General features: G+C 46.1%; 1 protein-coding gene and 1 pseudogene across 2 annotated transcripts in view; both read left to right on the top strand.

Moving 5' to 3' along the window:
* Positions 1 to 4,505: 4,505 nt before the first annotated feature.
* Positions 4,506 to 13,928, top strand: part of Fkbp9 (FKBP prolyl isomerase 9) — a 52,107-nt gene continuing 42,684 nt past the window's right edge. The window contains exons 1-2 of one of the 2 annotated variants that reach the window (XM_040739385.1): positions 4,506 to 4,636; positions 4,784 to 5,012. In XM_040739385.1, the coding sequence (XP_040595319.1) occupies positions 4,792 to 5,012 (221 nt within the window). In that variant the 5' untranslated portion in view covers positions 4,506 to 4,636; positions 4,784 to 4,791. Of the gene's footprint in view, positions 4,637 to 4,690; positions 5,013 to 13,928 lie in introns of those variants that run through there. The other variant, XM_005087413.4, reaches the window with a different exon arrangement.
* On the top strand, positions 10,399 to 11,091 carry LOC121137271 (annotated as a pseudogene).

Here is a 13,928-nt window from a genome sequence, read left to right as displayed (position 1 = left end):
CTGAGATACCATCTTACTCCTGTCAGAATGGCTAAAATAAAAAAACACCAATGACAGTTTATGCTGGAGAGGATGTGGAGAAAGGGGAACACTCCTCCACTGCTGGTAGGAGTGCCGACTCATACAGCCACTTTGGAAATCAGTATGGAGATTCCTCAGGAAAATGGGAATCAGTCTACCACAAGACCCAGCAATTCCACTCTTAGGCATATACCCAAAAGATGCACATTTATACAACAAGGACATCTGTTCAACTCTGTCCATAGCAGCATTATTTGTAATAGCCAGAACCTGGAAGCAACCTAGATGCCCCTCAACTGAAGAGTGGATGGTACATTTACACAATGGAGTACTATTCATCAGAAAACAACAACAACAACAACAACAAAAACAATTGAATCTTGAAATTTGTAGGCAAATGGATGGCACTAGAAGAAACCATCCTGAGTGAGGTAACCCAGTCACAAAAAGAGAAACATGGTATGTACTTACTCATATATGGATTTTAGACATGAATCAGGGGAGTGCCAGCATATAATTCCTCTGCTAGAGAATCTGGGAAACAGAACCTTCATCCAGCGACTGATGGAAGCAGAGGCAGACACCCACAGCTAAACACTGAACTGAACTCCTGGAATCCAGTGACAGAAAGGGAGAACTGATGAGCAAAGGGGTTAAGACTGGGCTGGTTTAACCCACAGAAACAGTTGACCTGAGCAAGGGAGAGCTCTTGGACCCCAGACTGATGGCTGGGTGGACAGCATGGGACTGACCCAGACCCCCTGAATGTGGGTGTCAGTGAGGAGGCCTAGGCAATCTATGGGGCCTTGGGTAGCATTTATCCCTGGCGTACAAACAGACTTTGAGTGCCCATCCCACAATGAGGGATGCTCTCTCAGCCTGGTCTCTTGGGGGTGGGCCTAGGCCCTGCCCTGGATGAAATGACAGACTCTGAAGACCCACCATGGAGGACCTCACTCTCCCTGGGATCAGAATGCAGATTGGGTGAGGGGTTGGGGAGCCTGGTGGGAAGGGGGGGAGGAGGAGAGGGAGAAGGAGCTGTGATTGACATGTGGAACAAGCTTGTTTCTAACTTAAATAAAAAAAAGGAAGAAAGAAAAAAATTGAAGCTGAGAATAAAACAACATGTAGACTGTTAAAAAAAAGAATTGTTTTAAGACAAAACTATGATTTAGCATCAGTAAATGTTTTATTTATATACCTATTTCATGCATTATCTATTAGAGTGAAAGAGATCATGTGTAGGAAAAGTTCAAACATCTCTGCTATAAAACATCTGAAATCATTATGTGTCCTTCCAACAGCTCCTGGGCCATTGGCATCCTCTTCCAGTCCTTCTCTCTTCCACACCATTCCCAGGTTCTGGTGACCTCCCTTTCCTCCCCTCCTCCTCCTCTTCCTCCTTCCTTTTCTTTTTCTTCTCCTTTCCCCTCTCTTTCTACTGGGCATTTGATCTAAGGTTCATGTTAGGCATGCACTGATAATATTTATATATACATATATAAGTACATGTACATATATATGTGTGCATATGTATATATAATTATAGCTCATATTTTCTACTTTGAGATGAACTGCTTGCTTTCTACATTCAAGAATATATGATATTTGTCCTTCCCTGTCTGATTTGCTTTCCTTATGTAATACTTCCCAGATCCATCCATGTTTCTTTAAATGATGTCATTTCATTCTTTTAAAGCATGTTGCGATAAACATGCTAGCACAAGTGTCTCATTGAAATAGGGATTTCAATTCTCTTGTATATGTACTCAGTATGGAATGTCTGGCTCATACCATACTTCTCTTCCTTCCTATTTTTCTTTCTGTAGTACTGGGGATTGCACCAAGTGCTCTACCTGAGTCTCTTTCTTATTTTTTGTCATGAGACAGCATCCTGCTGAGTTGCTTAGGGCAGACTTGAATTCTTCCTGTAGCCCAAGCAAACCTTGAACTCTGATCTCACTGCCTGAGGCGCCTCAGTAGCTTGACTATAAGCTTGTGCTTCCAGGCTCGCCTCAGATGGTAGCTACACTTTTAGACTTTGAGTAACCTCCTAATTTCCAAAATAGCAATATTAACTCATACTTTCATTAAGAATGTGAGATGAGCCAGATGTGGTGGCTTTGGCAGAGGCAGGTGGATCTCTGAGTTTGAGGCCAGTTCAGTTCGAGGCCAGCCTAGTTTACAAAGTGAGTTCCAGGGCAGCCAAGGCTACACGGAGAAACCCTGTCCTGAAAAACCAAAACCAAACAAACAAACAACCCCCCCCAAAAAAAACAATAAAAAATCACCAAAGCAAAATGAAAAGCAAAAAGAATGTGAGGAGATTCTATTCCCACACCCTTGCAGCATGCTTTCGTCTGATGACAGCCATTCTAGGTTGAACGTCATCTCAATGTATATCTTTAAACCCTTTATGTGTATACTTGCTTTGTCTGCATGTGTGTCCACATCATATGTGTACATGGTGCCTGCAGAGGCTGGAAGAGGGTGCCAGATCCTCTGGAACTCAAGTTACAGACTGTTGTGAGCCACCACGTAGATGCTAGGAATCGAACCAGAGTCTTTTGAAGAGAGCAGCCAGTGCTTTTAACCACCGAGCCATCTCTCCAGCCCCTCATTATGGTTTTGATTTGCATTTCTTTGATTAGTGTTGCTGAACATTTAAAAAATTTGATCACACACACTCGTTTATCCTCTTGACAAGTATCTATCTACTCATTTGTTTATTCATTTACTTATTTATTGTGGCACTGGGATTTGAATCCAGGACCTTGCACACATGTAAGGCAAATCACTCTGCCACTGCGTACTGCTCCCTTGACCATTTTAAGTTGTAATATTTAGTGTTGATTTGGGGGCGGCTGATGAATAGAAATTCTTGTATTCTAGAAATGAATTCCTTGCTAGATGAATAGGAGGCAAATGGGTCCTCCCATCTGGAGGCTGCGTCCTTTGTTAATTGTTTTCTTTGCTCCATTTTTATTTTACCTTTTTTTTTTTGTTTTTGTTTTTACGAGACAGGGTTTCTCTGTATTGTTTTGGAGGCTGTCGGTCCAGCCTGGCCTCGAACTCACAGAGATCTGTCTGCTTCTGCCTACCGAGTGCTGGGATTAAAGGCTAGCGCCACCACTGCCCCGTTTATTTTACTTTTTTAATGCCAGCTTTAAATTTGATATAATCCCCTATGTCCAGTTGAACTTTTGTTTCCTATGCTTTTGGAGTCTTATTAAAAAAAATCCTCACTTAGATCGACACCCTGAACTGTTTGTCTGTGTTTTAATTTTTTTTAAAGATCTATTTTATGTGTATGGGTTTTTTGCCTGCATCTATGTCCTTTACCACAGCTATAGTGTCCACAGAGGTCAGAAGTGGGCCTCAGATGCCCTGGGCTGGAGTTGCAGAGAGCTGTCAGCTGCCACGTGGGTGCTGGTAACTGAACCCAGGTAGCTGGCCAGAGAGCAGCCAGGCTCTTAACTGCTGAGCCATTTTTCCAATCTCTTTCCCCCAGGCTTTCTCCCAATAGTTTCAAGGCTTTGACCGTTTTGAGTTGGCCTTTGTGTACAGCAAGAGATAGGGTTCTAGTTTATTGTGCATGCAAGAATACTCAGTTCCCCCGCGACATTCATGGAAGAGATGGCCCTCTATCCAACGCCTGTTCTTGATGACTTTGTTGAAAATTAGCTGGCTGTGAACGTGCGTGCCTGCTGGGGATTGGACGCTTTTCTTACAGATGCCTGGTAATGGACCCCAGGTAAGGAAGGCCTTCCCAGTGTCTCAAGTAACTGCGAGTCAAGAAAGGTTTTGCTTGATTCTAAACGTAGAATTCGATGCGGTTTTGATCTTCAGGATCCAGGGAAGGAATGTGAAGCTTTTTGTTTTTTTCTTTGCTGATTTTGCTTGAAGCTTAGCATGGATTTCTTTTTTTCCTCTATCCTTTGGTTTGTAACTTAATTTAGGACACACTGACCACCTAACCTTTTCTTTCTTTCTTTCTTTCTTTTTTTTTTTTTTTTGAGTGCCACATGTAGCTTCTTATTAGGTCTCTGGACTCTAATAATTAGCTCTATCCTAATTTGTAACTATCCTATTTTCTCTCCAGTTTGCAGATGTCTTTGAAACTTTGCTAACTATCAGTTCACTCGGGTTTAGTGCTTTTGCTTTTTTTTTTTTAATCTGGATTATTTGTTAACATTCCAAAACGAGTTAAGAAAGCCCTGGTGGCTTACTTTTAATATTCCAAAGTTTTAATAAATCGAGGATGCATTTAGCTAGTGAGTAGCTTGTGGGATCCTACACAGGCTGTCACACGTGAGGGAACTTCCATTCACTGATCGCATTAGTTCACAGCAACTCAAAAACATCCCGAGGGATGGTTCCAACCTCTTTCTTGGGTACACCCCAGTAACTAAGTTTTTTAAAAAAGACTCTTTAAAGTTTCCTTCCTTTCCCAGAGCAGCAAAGGGAAACTGGATCCGCTGCCACGTAGGAGTTTCCAAATCGTCTCTTGGGACCTAAAGGGATCAGGCGCGGGGCCTGGCAGTGCGAGCGGTCTTCTCCCGGCTTCTGGAAGCGGGGAGGGCAGAGGAAGTCCCGGGAGCTCGGCGCCCCTCCGGTAGGGCGCGGCTCCTCCCCTGGGCTTGGCTGGGGGCGGACGCGGGCGGTGGGGGGCGGGAGCTGCGGCCCGGGGCTAGCCGGGAGCCCTTTCCACGTTTGCAACGCTGCGGCGCGCCCAGCCTTGCCCCTCACCACTCCTGTCCAGGCCTTGCGATGGCGATCGGGGCCCGGGGCTGGCGGTCCCGGTCTCTGCTCCTGCTGCTACTCTGGGTGACCGGGCAGGCGGCGCCTGTGGCGGGCCTGGGTGTGAGCTCCGAGCTTCAGATCGAGCGGCGCTTCGTGCCCGAAGAGTGTCCGCGCACGGTGCGCAGCGGAGACTTCGTGCGCTACCACTACGTGGGGACTTTCCTCGACGGCCAGAAGTTCGACTCCAGGTACCCCGTGTCCCCTCACTCCCCGGGGATCTCCACCAGCCCTCCCTTGCCCCATCCGCCGCCCTCCTCCTTCCTGCCCCCGGAGGCGGGTTGAGTCTCCCTCCCGCGTCCGCAGCCGCTGGTGGGACCTTGAGATTGGGGTCGGAACATTCCCTCCGTCCCTCCCTCTCTGCCCGGCTCAGCGGCACATGCTTTCACACACTCTTGTAAAATGGCCACTCAAGGAGACCTCCAAGAGTGGGTAATGTCCGCCCTCTGCCTTCTTGACGGTCCCTTCTTACTGGCTCCTGAATTTCATCCCTTGAGGCGGCGGCTGATAATCGCAGCCACAACACTGCACTGTTGAGCTAGGCACCGTTTTGTTTTGTATATATAAATATGCATGAGATCATTTAAATATTTTGGGAGTTCCAAGAAGAATCTTGCTTTCACCAACGAGGTAACCGCGACCAGCGAGGCTTATGCAAACGGTGGACTCAGGCTATGGGAATTCAAAATGCAGTGCCTGTGTGTAACGTCCTGCGCCTTCCCTTCCGGCTTCACAAAAACTGCTGGAGAGAAGGCCCAGAGCAGCCCTGTGGTCTTGCGAGTGTAAACTGTCTTGTCTTGCTCTGTCTTTAGCCTCTCTCCTCTCCCAGGCTGCCCTGTGCCCTTGTGGTGAGCCACTCCAGTAGACAGGGAGCTAACTGGTGAGCCTCTGCCGTGTGCCTGAGTGCGCTTATGAACAAATACAAGCAGCCACCCCTGTCTTTTTTGAAATTGCAGGTAGTGAGTATGTAAAAGCAGTTTAGCTTGTTAGTACTATGTGGGTGGCACGGAGCAAGTGCTTAGATATGGTCACGTTTACTGCTGAGTATTTTTGGGGACACACGGGGAGATTGAACGCAGTACTTGCATATTCTAGGCAAGCTCTCTATGATTGGATTGTATCTTCAGACCTAGTCATACAGATGTTTCAGCAGTAGCTTTATCGAGGTATCCTCATGCCATGCAATTCTCCTAGAATGTAGAGGGCTGGTGAGAAGGCTCAGTGGTTAAGGTCATGCCGAGCATGATGACCTAAATTCAATCCCGGTCTCATATAGTGTAAGGAGAGAAATGACACCCACAAGTTGTCCTCTAACCTCCACATGAGTATTATGACCCCCCAAATTAATAATGTATAAAAGAAAGCCCTGAAAAAATAGATTATGCAATTTGGTGGCTTTTAATGTGGTCATAGAGTGTTGTATAACTACCACAACTCTCTAATTCTAGAGTGTTTCCATTGCTCCAGAAAAATGCTGGGCATCTCCCACCTTGCATCTCCTCCCTCCCATCTGAGCTCTCTGGAAGCTACAGTTCTGGACATTCATATAAAATTGAGTTATGTAATACGATTTATGGTACTCTGTGTCTGGCTTTTTTCACCTCTCATAAATTTTTCAAGTTTCATCCATGGTCAGCATGTCAGAACTTCATTTCATACACACACACACACACACACACACACACACACACACACACACGTACACATACGCGTGCACGCGCGCACACACACACACACCTGTTTTTGAGATCCAGAACCTCAAAAATAACTACCAGTTGTTTTCCATAATGTACTAAACTGTCATTCCTTCCATCAGTGTTCTTATTTTCATTTTCCTTTCAACATTTTTAGTTGTCTTTAACAATTATATTTTCTGGGCATGGTGGTGCACACAGCAGGAAGATCTCTGTGAGTTTGAGGCCAGCCTAGTCTACAGAGTGTGTTCCTGGACACTGAGAGCTGCATAGTGAAACCCTGCCTGTCTCAAAAAACAAAACAAAGCAAAACAAAAACTCCAAATCCCCCAATTACATTTATTTATTTAGTCTGTGTGTGCACATGTGCATTCATGAGTGTACATGCACATGCATGCCACAGTCAAGTGTGGAGGTCAGAGGTCAGCTTACTGGTGTTGAATCTCTTCTCTCACTGTGTGCCTCTGGGGATTGAACTCAGGTTGTTGGGTTTACTGGCAATCTCTGTTCCTGGCTGAGCTGTATTGCTGATCCAACATCAAGGTTTTGACCCTCGTTTCCCTAAAGGTGTTGAGCATTTCTTCATGTATATTTGTATATCTTCTTAGATTTGTTCCTCTCATTATGAAACAGGGAATGACTTTTTTCTTGAACTGAAAGTAATTAATAATTCCCATTAGAATAGGACTTACTCTCTTGGGAAGGCTGCCACTGTGAGGCAGTATAAGACAGTGGATAGAGCAGCTTGCTACTACTATAACATTTATGCACCGTCTACCCTCAGAGGTCTAGTCGCCTATGTTTCTCTCTGATCCTGTCATTTAACTTGATCGGGTGATTGCAAAATAGCGACATAGGCATGGTGAGAATAGCAGAGCCTGCACTCTCACGCCTAGTTTTACCCTGTGCCTTCACATACTTTAATTATTTTCAGAAGAATTCATCTACTCTCACAAGACAGTAAGGAAGATGTATCCACAGATGAAAGAAGTGAGGTTAAGAAAGCCCAAACCACTTGCCCTAGACACCTAAGAATTATGTGGTCATGTGGGGATTTTATGCCGGCCGTTTATGACCACAATTCTGTCCTATAGTCAGCCCATAAATGTGGTGGAAGAAAAGACAGCAGTGGACTCACATAGAAGGCTTAACTATACGTTGTGTGTGTGCAAGAGGTGGGTGGGTGGTCAGGATGGAGTTCCTAGATTGCAGGGGGAAGACCTAAGGAAGACTAAAATTTGCTGGGGAGGAGCTGAGGAGGAGGGCTTGGTTCGGGGAGGAGGTATGGCTGGTCGGGTATGGAGGTGGGTGTGTGAGGAGGGCTTGGTTCCGGGAGGAGGTATGGCCGGTCGGGTATGGAGGTGGGCGCATGGTGCTGTAGACGTGAGGTCTGAGTAACAGTTGAAGGAAGAGTGGGGTAATGCCAAGCGGAAAAAGCAAGGGAAGCTAGAGGTGAAGATTTGGGGAATTTAAAGACTTTTCAACCTTTTAATTGACATAGAATTATGCATATTTATAGGAAACAATGTAATAGCTAGGAACCCGCTAGCTTTGGTGGGATCTTGCTTTCTGGATATGGCCCATGTTTAAGGACAGTAGAAAGTCCATGAAGACTGGGCCCAGGGGTCAGATTTCCTTTCCCGAGTGGTTTCGATGGAAGACTGAACGGGAGGGCAAGACACTGAGATGCTGTTTCCCTCTTTCCCTGTTAGGTCTCTGTCTGTTCCTTTGGAATTTGTGGAATGTTAGGATATGAGTTTGGTAGTCTCTTTCTCTCTTTTTTCTTTATTCAAATTAGAAACAATCTTGTTTTATATGTCAATCCCAGTTCCCTCTCCCTCCCCTCCTCTGCCCCCCCCCGCTGGCCCCCATCCCATCCCCTTTCTGCTCCCCAGGGAGGGTGAGGCCTTCCATGGGGGATCTTCAAAGTCTGTCATATCATTTGGAGCAGGGCCTAGGCCCTCCCCCATGTGTCTAGGCCGAGAGAGTGTCCCTCTATTTGGAATGGGCTCCCAAAGTCCCTTCGTGTACTAGGGATAAATACTGATCAACTACCAGAGGCCCCATAGATTAACCAGACCTCCAAACTGACACCCTTGTTCAGGGGGCCTGGAACAGTCCTATGCTGGTTTCCCAGCTGTCAGTCTGGGGTCCATGAGCTCCCCTTGTTCAGGTCAACTGTTTCTGTGGGTTTCTTAAGCCTGGACTTGACCCCTTTGCTCATCACTCCTCCCTTTCAGCAACTGGATTCAGAGTTCGGTTCTCTTTCTTTTTAAAGATTTTTATTATTTTTAGTTATGTGTCTGTGTATGGCTATGGGCTCAAGCAGGTGCCCTCAGAGGCCAGAGGCGTTGGATCTCCTAGAGCTGGCGTTATAGGAAATTGAGAGCTGCCTGATGTGAGTGCTGGGAACCAAACCCAAGTCTGCTTAAAGAGCCATCTCTCCAGCCCATAACTTTGGTAGTCTTACAGAAAATGTATGTAGAGAGGAGAAATCTAGGAGTTTGGACTTTGGCTGCTTTGGCGGTTTTGCCAGAAGAAAATGGCAACTGTCGGCTTGGTGAGGTGGCTAAGTGTGTAGAGGTGCTTGCTGCTACACCTGATGACTCATGCCCCCCCCCCCCCCATAAGTAGCTGTTAAAAAAGAGAAACGAAAATGATGACTTGCACTCTGAGTAGAGTCATAAACCATCAAGAGTTTCTTGTGCTATGATTTTTTTTTTTCTTTTTCTGTGCCTCTGTTGTACTTGGCTACATACAGACATTCAGTCATCAGGATGCCCAGACCTTCAGCCCTTTGGATGTGGCTGTGTATGACCTCTGTGGCCATGTTAACGTGCTTCCTGGGCTACTGTTGCAGATGCAGGCAGCCTCCACCTGACGGTGCTGCGGAGCTCCTGGTCAGCCTTCCCAGTTTCATCTCAGGAGTTCCACTGCGTTCCTAGGCATGAGAGTAAGGGGATCAACACTTTGGGGGCCTCCAATTTCCTTCTGGGACCAAAGTTGAATATATTTCTATTTCCATTGTCCTGGCAAAAAGACCTCTCACTGGTTCACTCACAGTCTTCAGACCCATCTGCAGACACACAAGGTGCTTGCTTGATGGTACCATGTGCCCACTGATTCCTTGGTGGGTAGTCAACTTGTGCTGTTCTAGCTTTCCATCTAAATCACCCAGACAGATCATTACACAATTTCTGATTTGCTAGCTCTGGGGTTTGGTTCCAAGAAGAATTTGCATTTGTGACAAGTTCCCTACTGACCCAGCTGTCATGAAGATGGGATTCTGAGAACCTTTACTCTAAAGGAACCATATATTTGATGGGTCTCATTTTGCTATATTTTCGTTCACTCACCTGTTCATTTATTCATTAAACAAATACTTCTTGAGAGCGTACTCTTCCAGGTGCTGGAGATGTAGCAGTGAATAAAACAGAATCCTGACCTTATGAAACTGGCATTTCTAGGAGAAGGACACATACTCTAAGTTACACAGCAGAACAGAAGTTGGTGAGAGCTGTAGAGGTAGATCACTGGGAGGTTGGAGATGAGGGATGAAGCACTAGGCTCAGAAAGCTGTGATGAGAGTAGCCATCTTGATAATAACTAACTTCTGGACTCCGTGGTAGACTCCCTGTGCCTCATGTAAGTCAGAGTGCCATGTGAGTGGCAGACATCCATACCTTTGCCAGTTGCAATGAGAAGGGGGTTTCTGTCTACTGGGGGAGGCTTTGGGGGAAGGCCTGATGCTTGACATAGGCCTTGAGCATGGATAGGATTTTATTTCATCAATGTAGAGAATATCTTTAAAAGAGAGAGGGTGGGGATTGGCCAGACTCTCTACAACCCCAGGGTGCTTTGCGCCTCTCGGTCTTTTCCGCTCGGCCGTTCTCCTGCGCAGGAGGCAGCCATGGCGCCCAGCCGGAATGGCATGATCCTGAAGCCCCACTTCCACAAGGACTGGCAGCGGCGAGTGGACACTTGGTTCAACCAGCCGGCACGCAAGATCCACAGGACGCAAGGCCCGGCAGGCGAAAGCGCGCCGCATCGCCCCTCGCCCCGCGTCTGGCCCCATCAGTGAGGTGCCCGACGGTGAGATACCACACCAAAGTCTGAGCTGGCCAGGGCTTCAGCCTGGAAGAACTCAGGGTGGCCGGTATCCATAAGAAAGTGGCGCGCACCATCGGCATCTCAGTGGACCCAAGGAGGCGAAACAAATCCACAGAATCACTACAGGCCAATGTGCAGCGCCTGAAGGAGTACCGCTCCAAGCTCATCCTCTTCCCCAGGAAGCCGTCTGCTCCAAAGAAGGGAGATAGTTCTGCTGAAGAGCTTAAACTGGCCACCCAGCTAACGGGACCTGTGATGCCCATCCGGAATGTCTACAAAAAGGAGAAAGCCAGAGTTATCACAGAAGAAGAGAAAAATTCAAGGCTTTTGCCAGTCTTCGCATGGCCCGGGCCAATGCCCGGCTCTTTGGCATCCGAGCAAAAAGAGCAAAGGAAGCTGCAGAGCAGGATGTTGAAAAGAAAAAGTGATGTGCTATTGGGGTATTGCAATAAAGTTTTCCATATCATTAGAAAAAAAAAAGAGAGAGGGTGTGTGCAAATCCTGGGCATGAACATTGCATACCCAAGGCACAGAAAAAGAAAAGAAAGGGAAAAAGAAAAGACCCTGATAGTTGGACCAGAAGGCAGAAGACCCAGGTCTGGTAAGGTGCGGGGGAGCCATTCCACAGAAGCCCTGATAGCTATCAGAAGTTTCTGTGTGGAATATCCAGGGGATCTTCAGTGGATAGATTATGAATAGGGAGCCCTAGTTATTAGCCTTGTTGCAAATTTATTTTGCATCATTATTCAGTTAAGTTTCTAATGTTGGGGTATAACAGAATAAAAACAGACAAAAGTCATGCCTGTGTTATGGTTGAGAAAAGCACGCGGACCTATTTTCCAGCTAACCAGAGCAGAGAGCAGGGGGAGTTAGTGGGAGAATCTCTGATGCCCTCTGAAATTCCAGGATCATGAGTTGACTTGACCTTCTTCAGCACTCCAAGGGGCTGCATAGGAGGTGTCCTCAGAGGAGAGCTAGCTTTCCATGCTATACACGTGACTAACCAGACTCTATCTCAAGTCCAGATTCCTGGGAGAGAATTTGGTGGGTTCCATTTGGGCGAGGTGTCTGCTGTGTAGGCAGGCATTCAGTTATAAGTCTGCTGAAGTTGGGACCCAAAGTCATCCCTGCAGTGGGACTGGTCCTTCGAGAAGAGCCACCGGGCTGAGTAGCAGTTGGGATTGTGTCAGGATGTGCTGGGAGAGAGACATGATGAACAATTGGTCAGGGTGTTCTCACAGGGAGGCAGTATTTAGAGAGTGAATGTTGTGGGCCGAAAGCCGTTATGCCAGAGCGCTGCTGGGGAGGTGTGAGCCTTGGGATTCCTTCTGATGGGTCCCTGGAGGCTGCTGGCAGGTTGACAAGGCACCCCATCCTGGGAAGACTTTTGATTCTCTTGGTGGGGACATTGCAAGTTACTATATACATTCCTAAGAATAGTTTGACTTGGGTGTATTTTTCTGACTGAGCCCTTGTTAAGAATTATCTATAGGAACCTAACGTTTTAATTTGTGCAGTTACTTGAGAGCAATACTCTGTAACAGGGATGTGACAGCTTGACTTTGCTTTGAAGTGTTTTCAGTTAATATTTTCATGGGCTGGAAATCATCCCAGCTCCCGCCTGCTCACTCTCTCTCATTCGCCCTTCTCTTCCTTCATCACAAACCTTCTTTCATTTTTCCATCTGGGCAGCAGACAGGTAGCTTGCCAGATCGTTTACTGGTGTCTTTATCCTGCCAGGTCCCATTAGCTGCTTGTAGACGTGGCTGCTTGAGAGAAATACTCTTGCACAAAGCATCGGGGAAGCCTAGCCACCTTTGGGAGTGTATGGTGTGGAGGGCTGGAGGCAGGAGACTCAGACTTTGCCTGCCCTCTTTTGAGTCTGCAGCTGGATCCATTCTTAGTGGAGGAATGTCACCAAGGGAGGGGGCTGGTCATCCTGTAAGGAGAGTTTTAATCCATTTCACTAAGGACTGCTGTGTCATGACCTCAGTTGTCATGAGAAGCAGATCCCTCATGAGGCAACCATCTGAGTTGGCAGAGGTGACACTGAGTCTGCTAAACAAGGAAAACTCTAACTATACTATTTAGTCTTCAGCTCCCTCAGTGACCCAAGAAGGAAATAATATTAACTGAGTAAACAGGAAGTGCGAGCAAGCGACTTCCATAAAAACGTGAGAGATGATAGAAACAGCTGACTGCCTGGACAGTCACCCAAGGTTGCTCTGCAGTGTTGGGGCCTCCATCTTAGCCCATAGGCCTAGCATATCTGACAGACATTTCTGTGAACCAGGATATTCTGAAGGACTTTACTGCCATGTCTTGGCATGGTTTGACATCACTCTTTTCGGTGTTCTGTTTGTCCAATTTGGACAGCACACTGTCCCCAGTTGAGGCAAGGGCACTTTCTTGTCCAGTGGCTTCCCTTTGCCACAAAGAAAGTAAACTCCATGCAGAGTTTCTTTGATGCCCTTCATCTTCTCCCACATAGATTGGTGCTGCCAGGAGCAGGCACGGCTCATTGTCATAAAAAAGAACCTGTGTTATTACAACATGTTAAGTGCCATATTCTGTAGATCTCTGAAGTGTTTGAAGACATCCTGTCTTTCTAAAATATCTGTTTTACCTTGTAAACATACCTAATGTGACTATAAATTCGATTGTAATAGTTGACTAATTACTAAACCACATTTCCTTATTATCCCATATAGTTGATAACTTTCAAGGGCTGGAAATTTGTATTACATAGTTAAATGAGCTGTATAGGTACAATGCCTTGAACAACATTAGAAGCACATGTACAGTATGTTTTAGCAAATTAATCTCAAACTTGCATATAATATATAAAAATTCAGTTCAATATAAAATATTTAAAACCAGTAGTTGATTTTTAAGAGTAGGTTCAATAATCTACCTTTTTATCTTATTAACCTCAGCTTTCCCAGTGTTTGGGTCACAGGCATGTACCAGCCCACCCTGCTTGCCATGTGTTCCTTTGAAGATTCTTTCTTCCTGTAAAAAAAAAACCCTATACTCAGAGGTGCAGCCTGTTATTTACACTATAAGAATAGAGACACCAAGTACTTATTTATGTTAAGTGATACTTTGCAAAATAGTGTGTGTTTCTGTGTAGACACTTTACTGAGTTGAATACGACGGGTCACAGCTAGATATACCTTTTTTCTCTCTTTTCCTTTTTGAGACAAGGTCTCAAACTTGCTAACCTTGACTTCTGATCCCCCTGCCTCCGCTGCCTGAGTGTTAGAGCACAAGTGTGAGCCATCAAGGGACTGTTGTGGTGTT

The sequence above is a fragment of the Mesocricetus auratus genome, unplaced genomic scaffold (genome assembly GCF_017639785.1).
Source record: "Mesocricetus auratus isolate SY011 unplaced genomic scaffold, BCM_Maur_2.0 Super-Scaffold_100676, whole genome shotgun sequence".
NCBI classification, from domain to species: Eukaryota; Metazoa; Chordata; class Mammalia; order Rodentia; family Cricetidae; genus Mesocricetus; species Mesocricetus auratus.
Note: the sequence above shows the minus strand (reverse complement) of the source record. Positions and strands in the feature narration are given on the sequence as shown.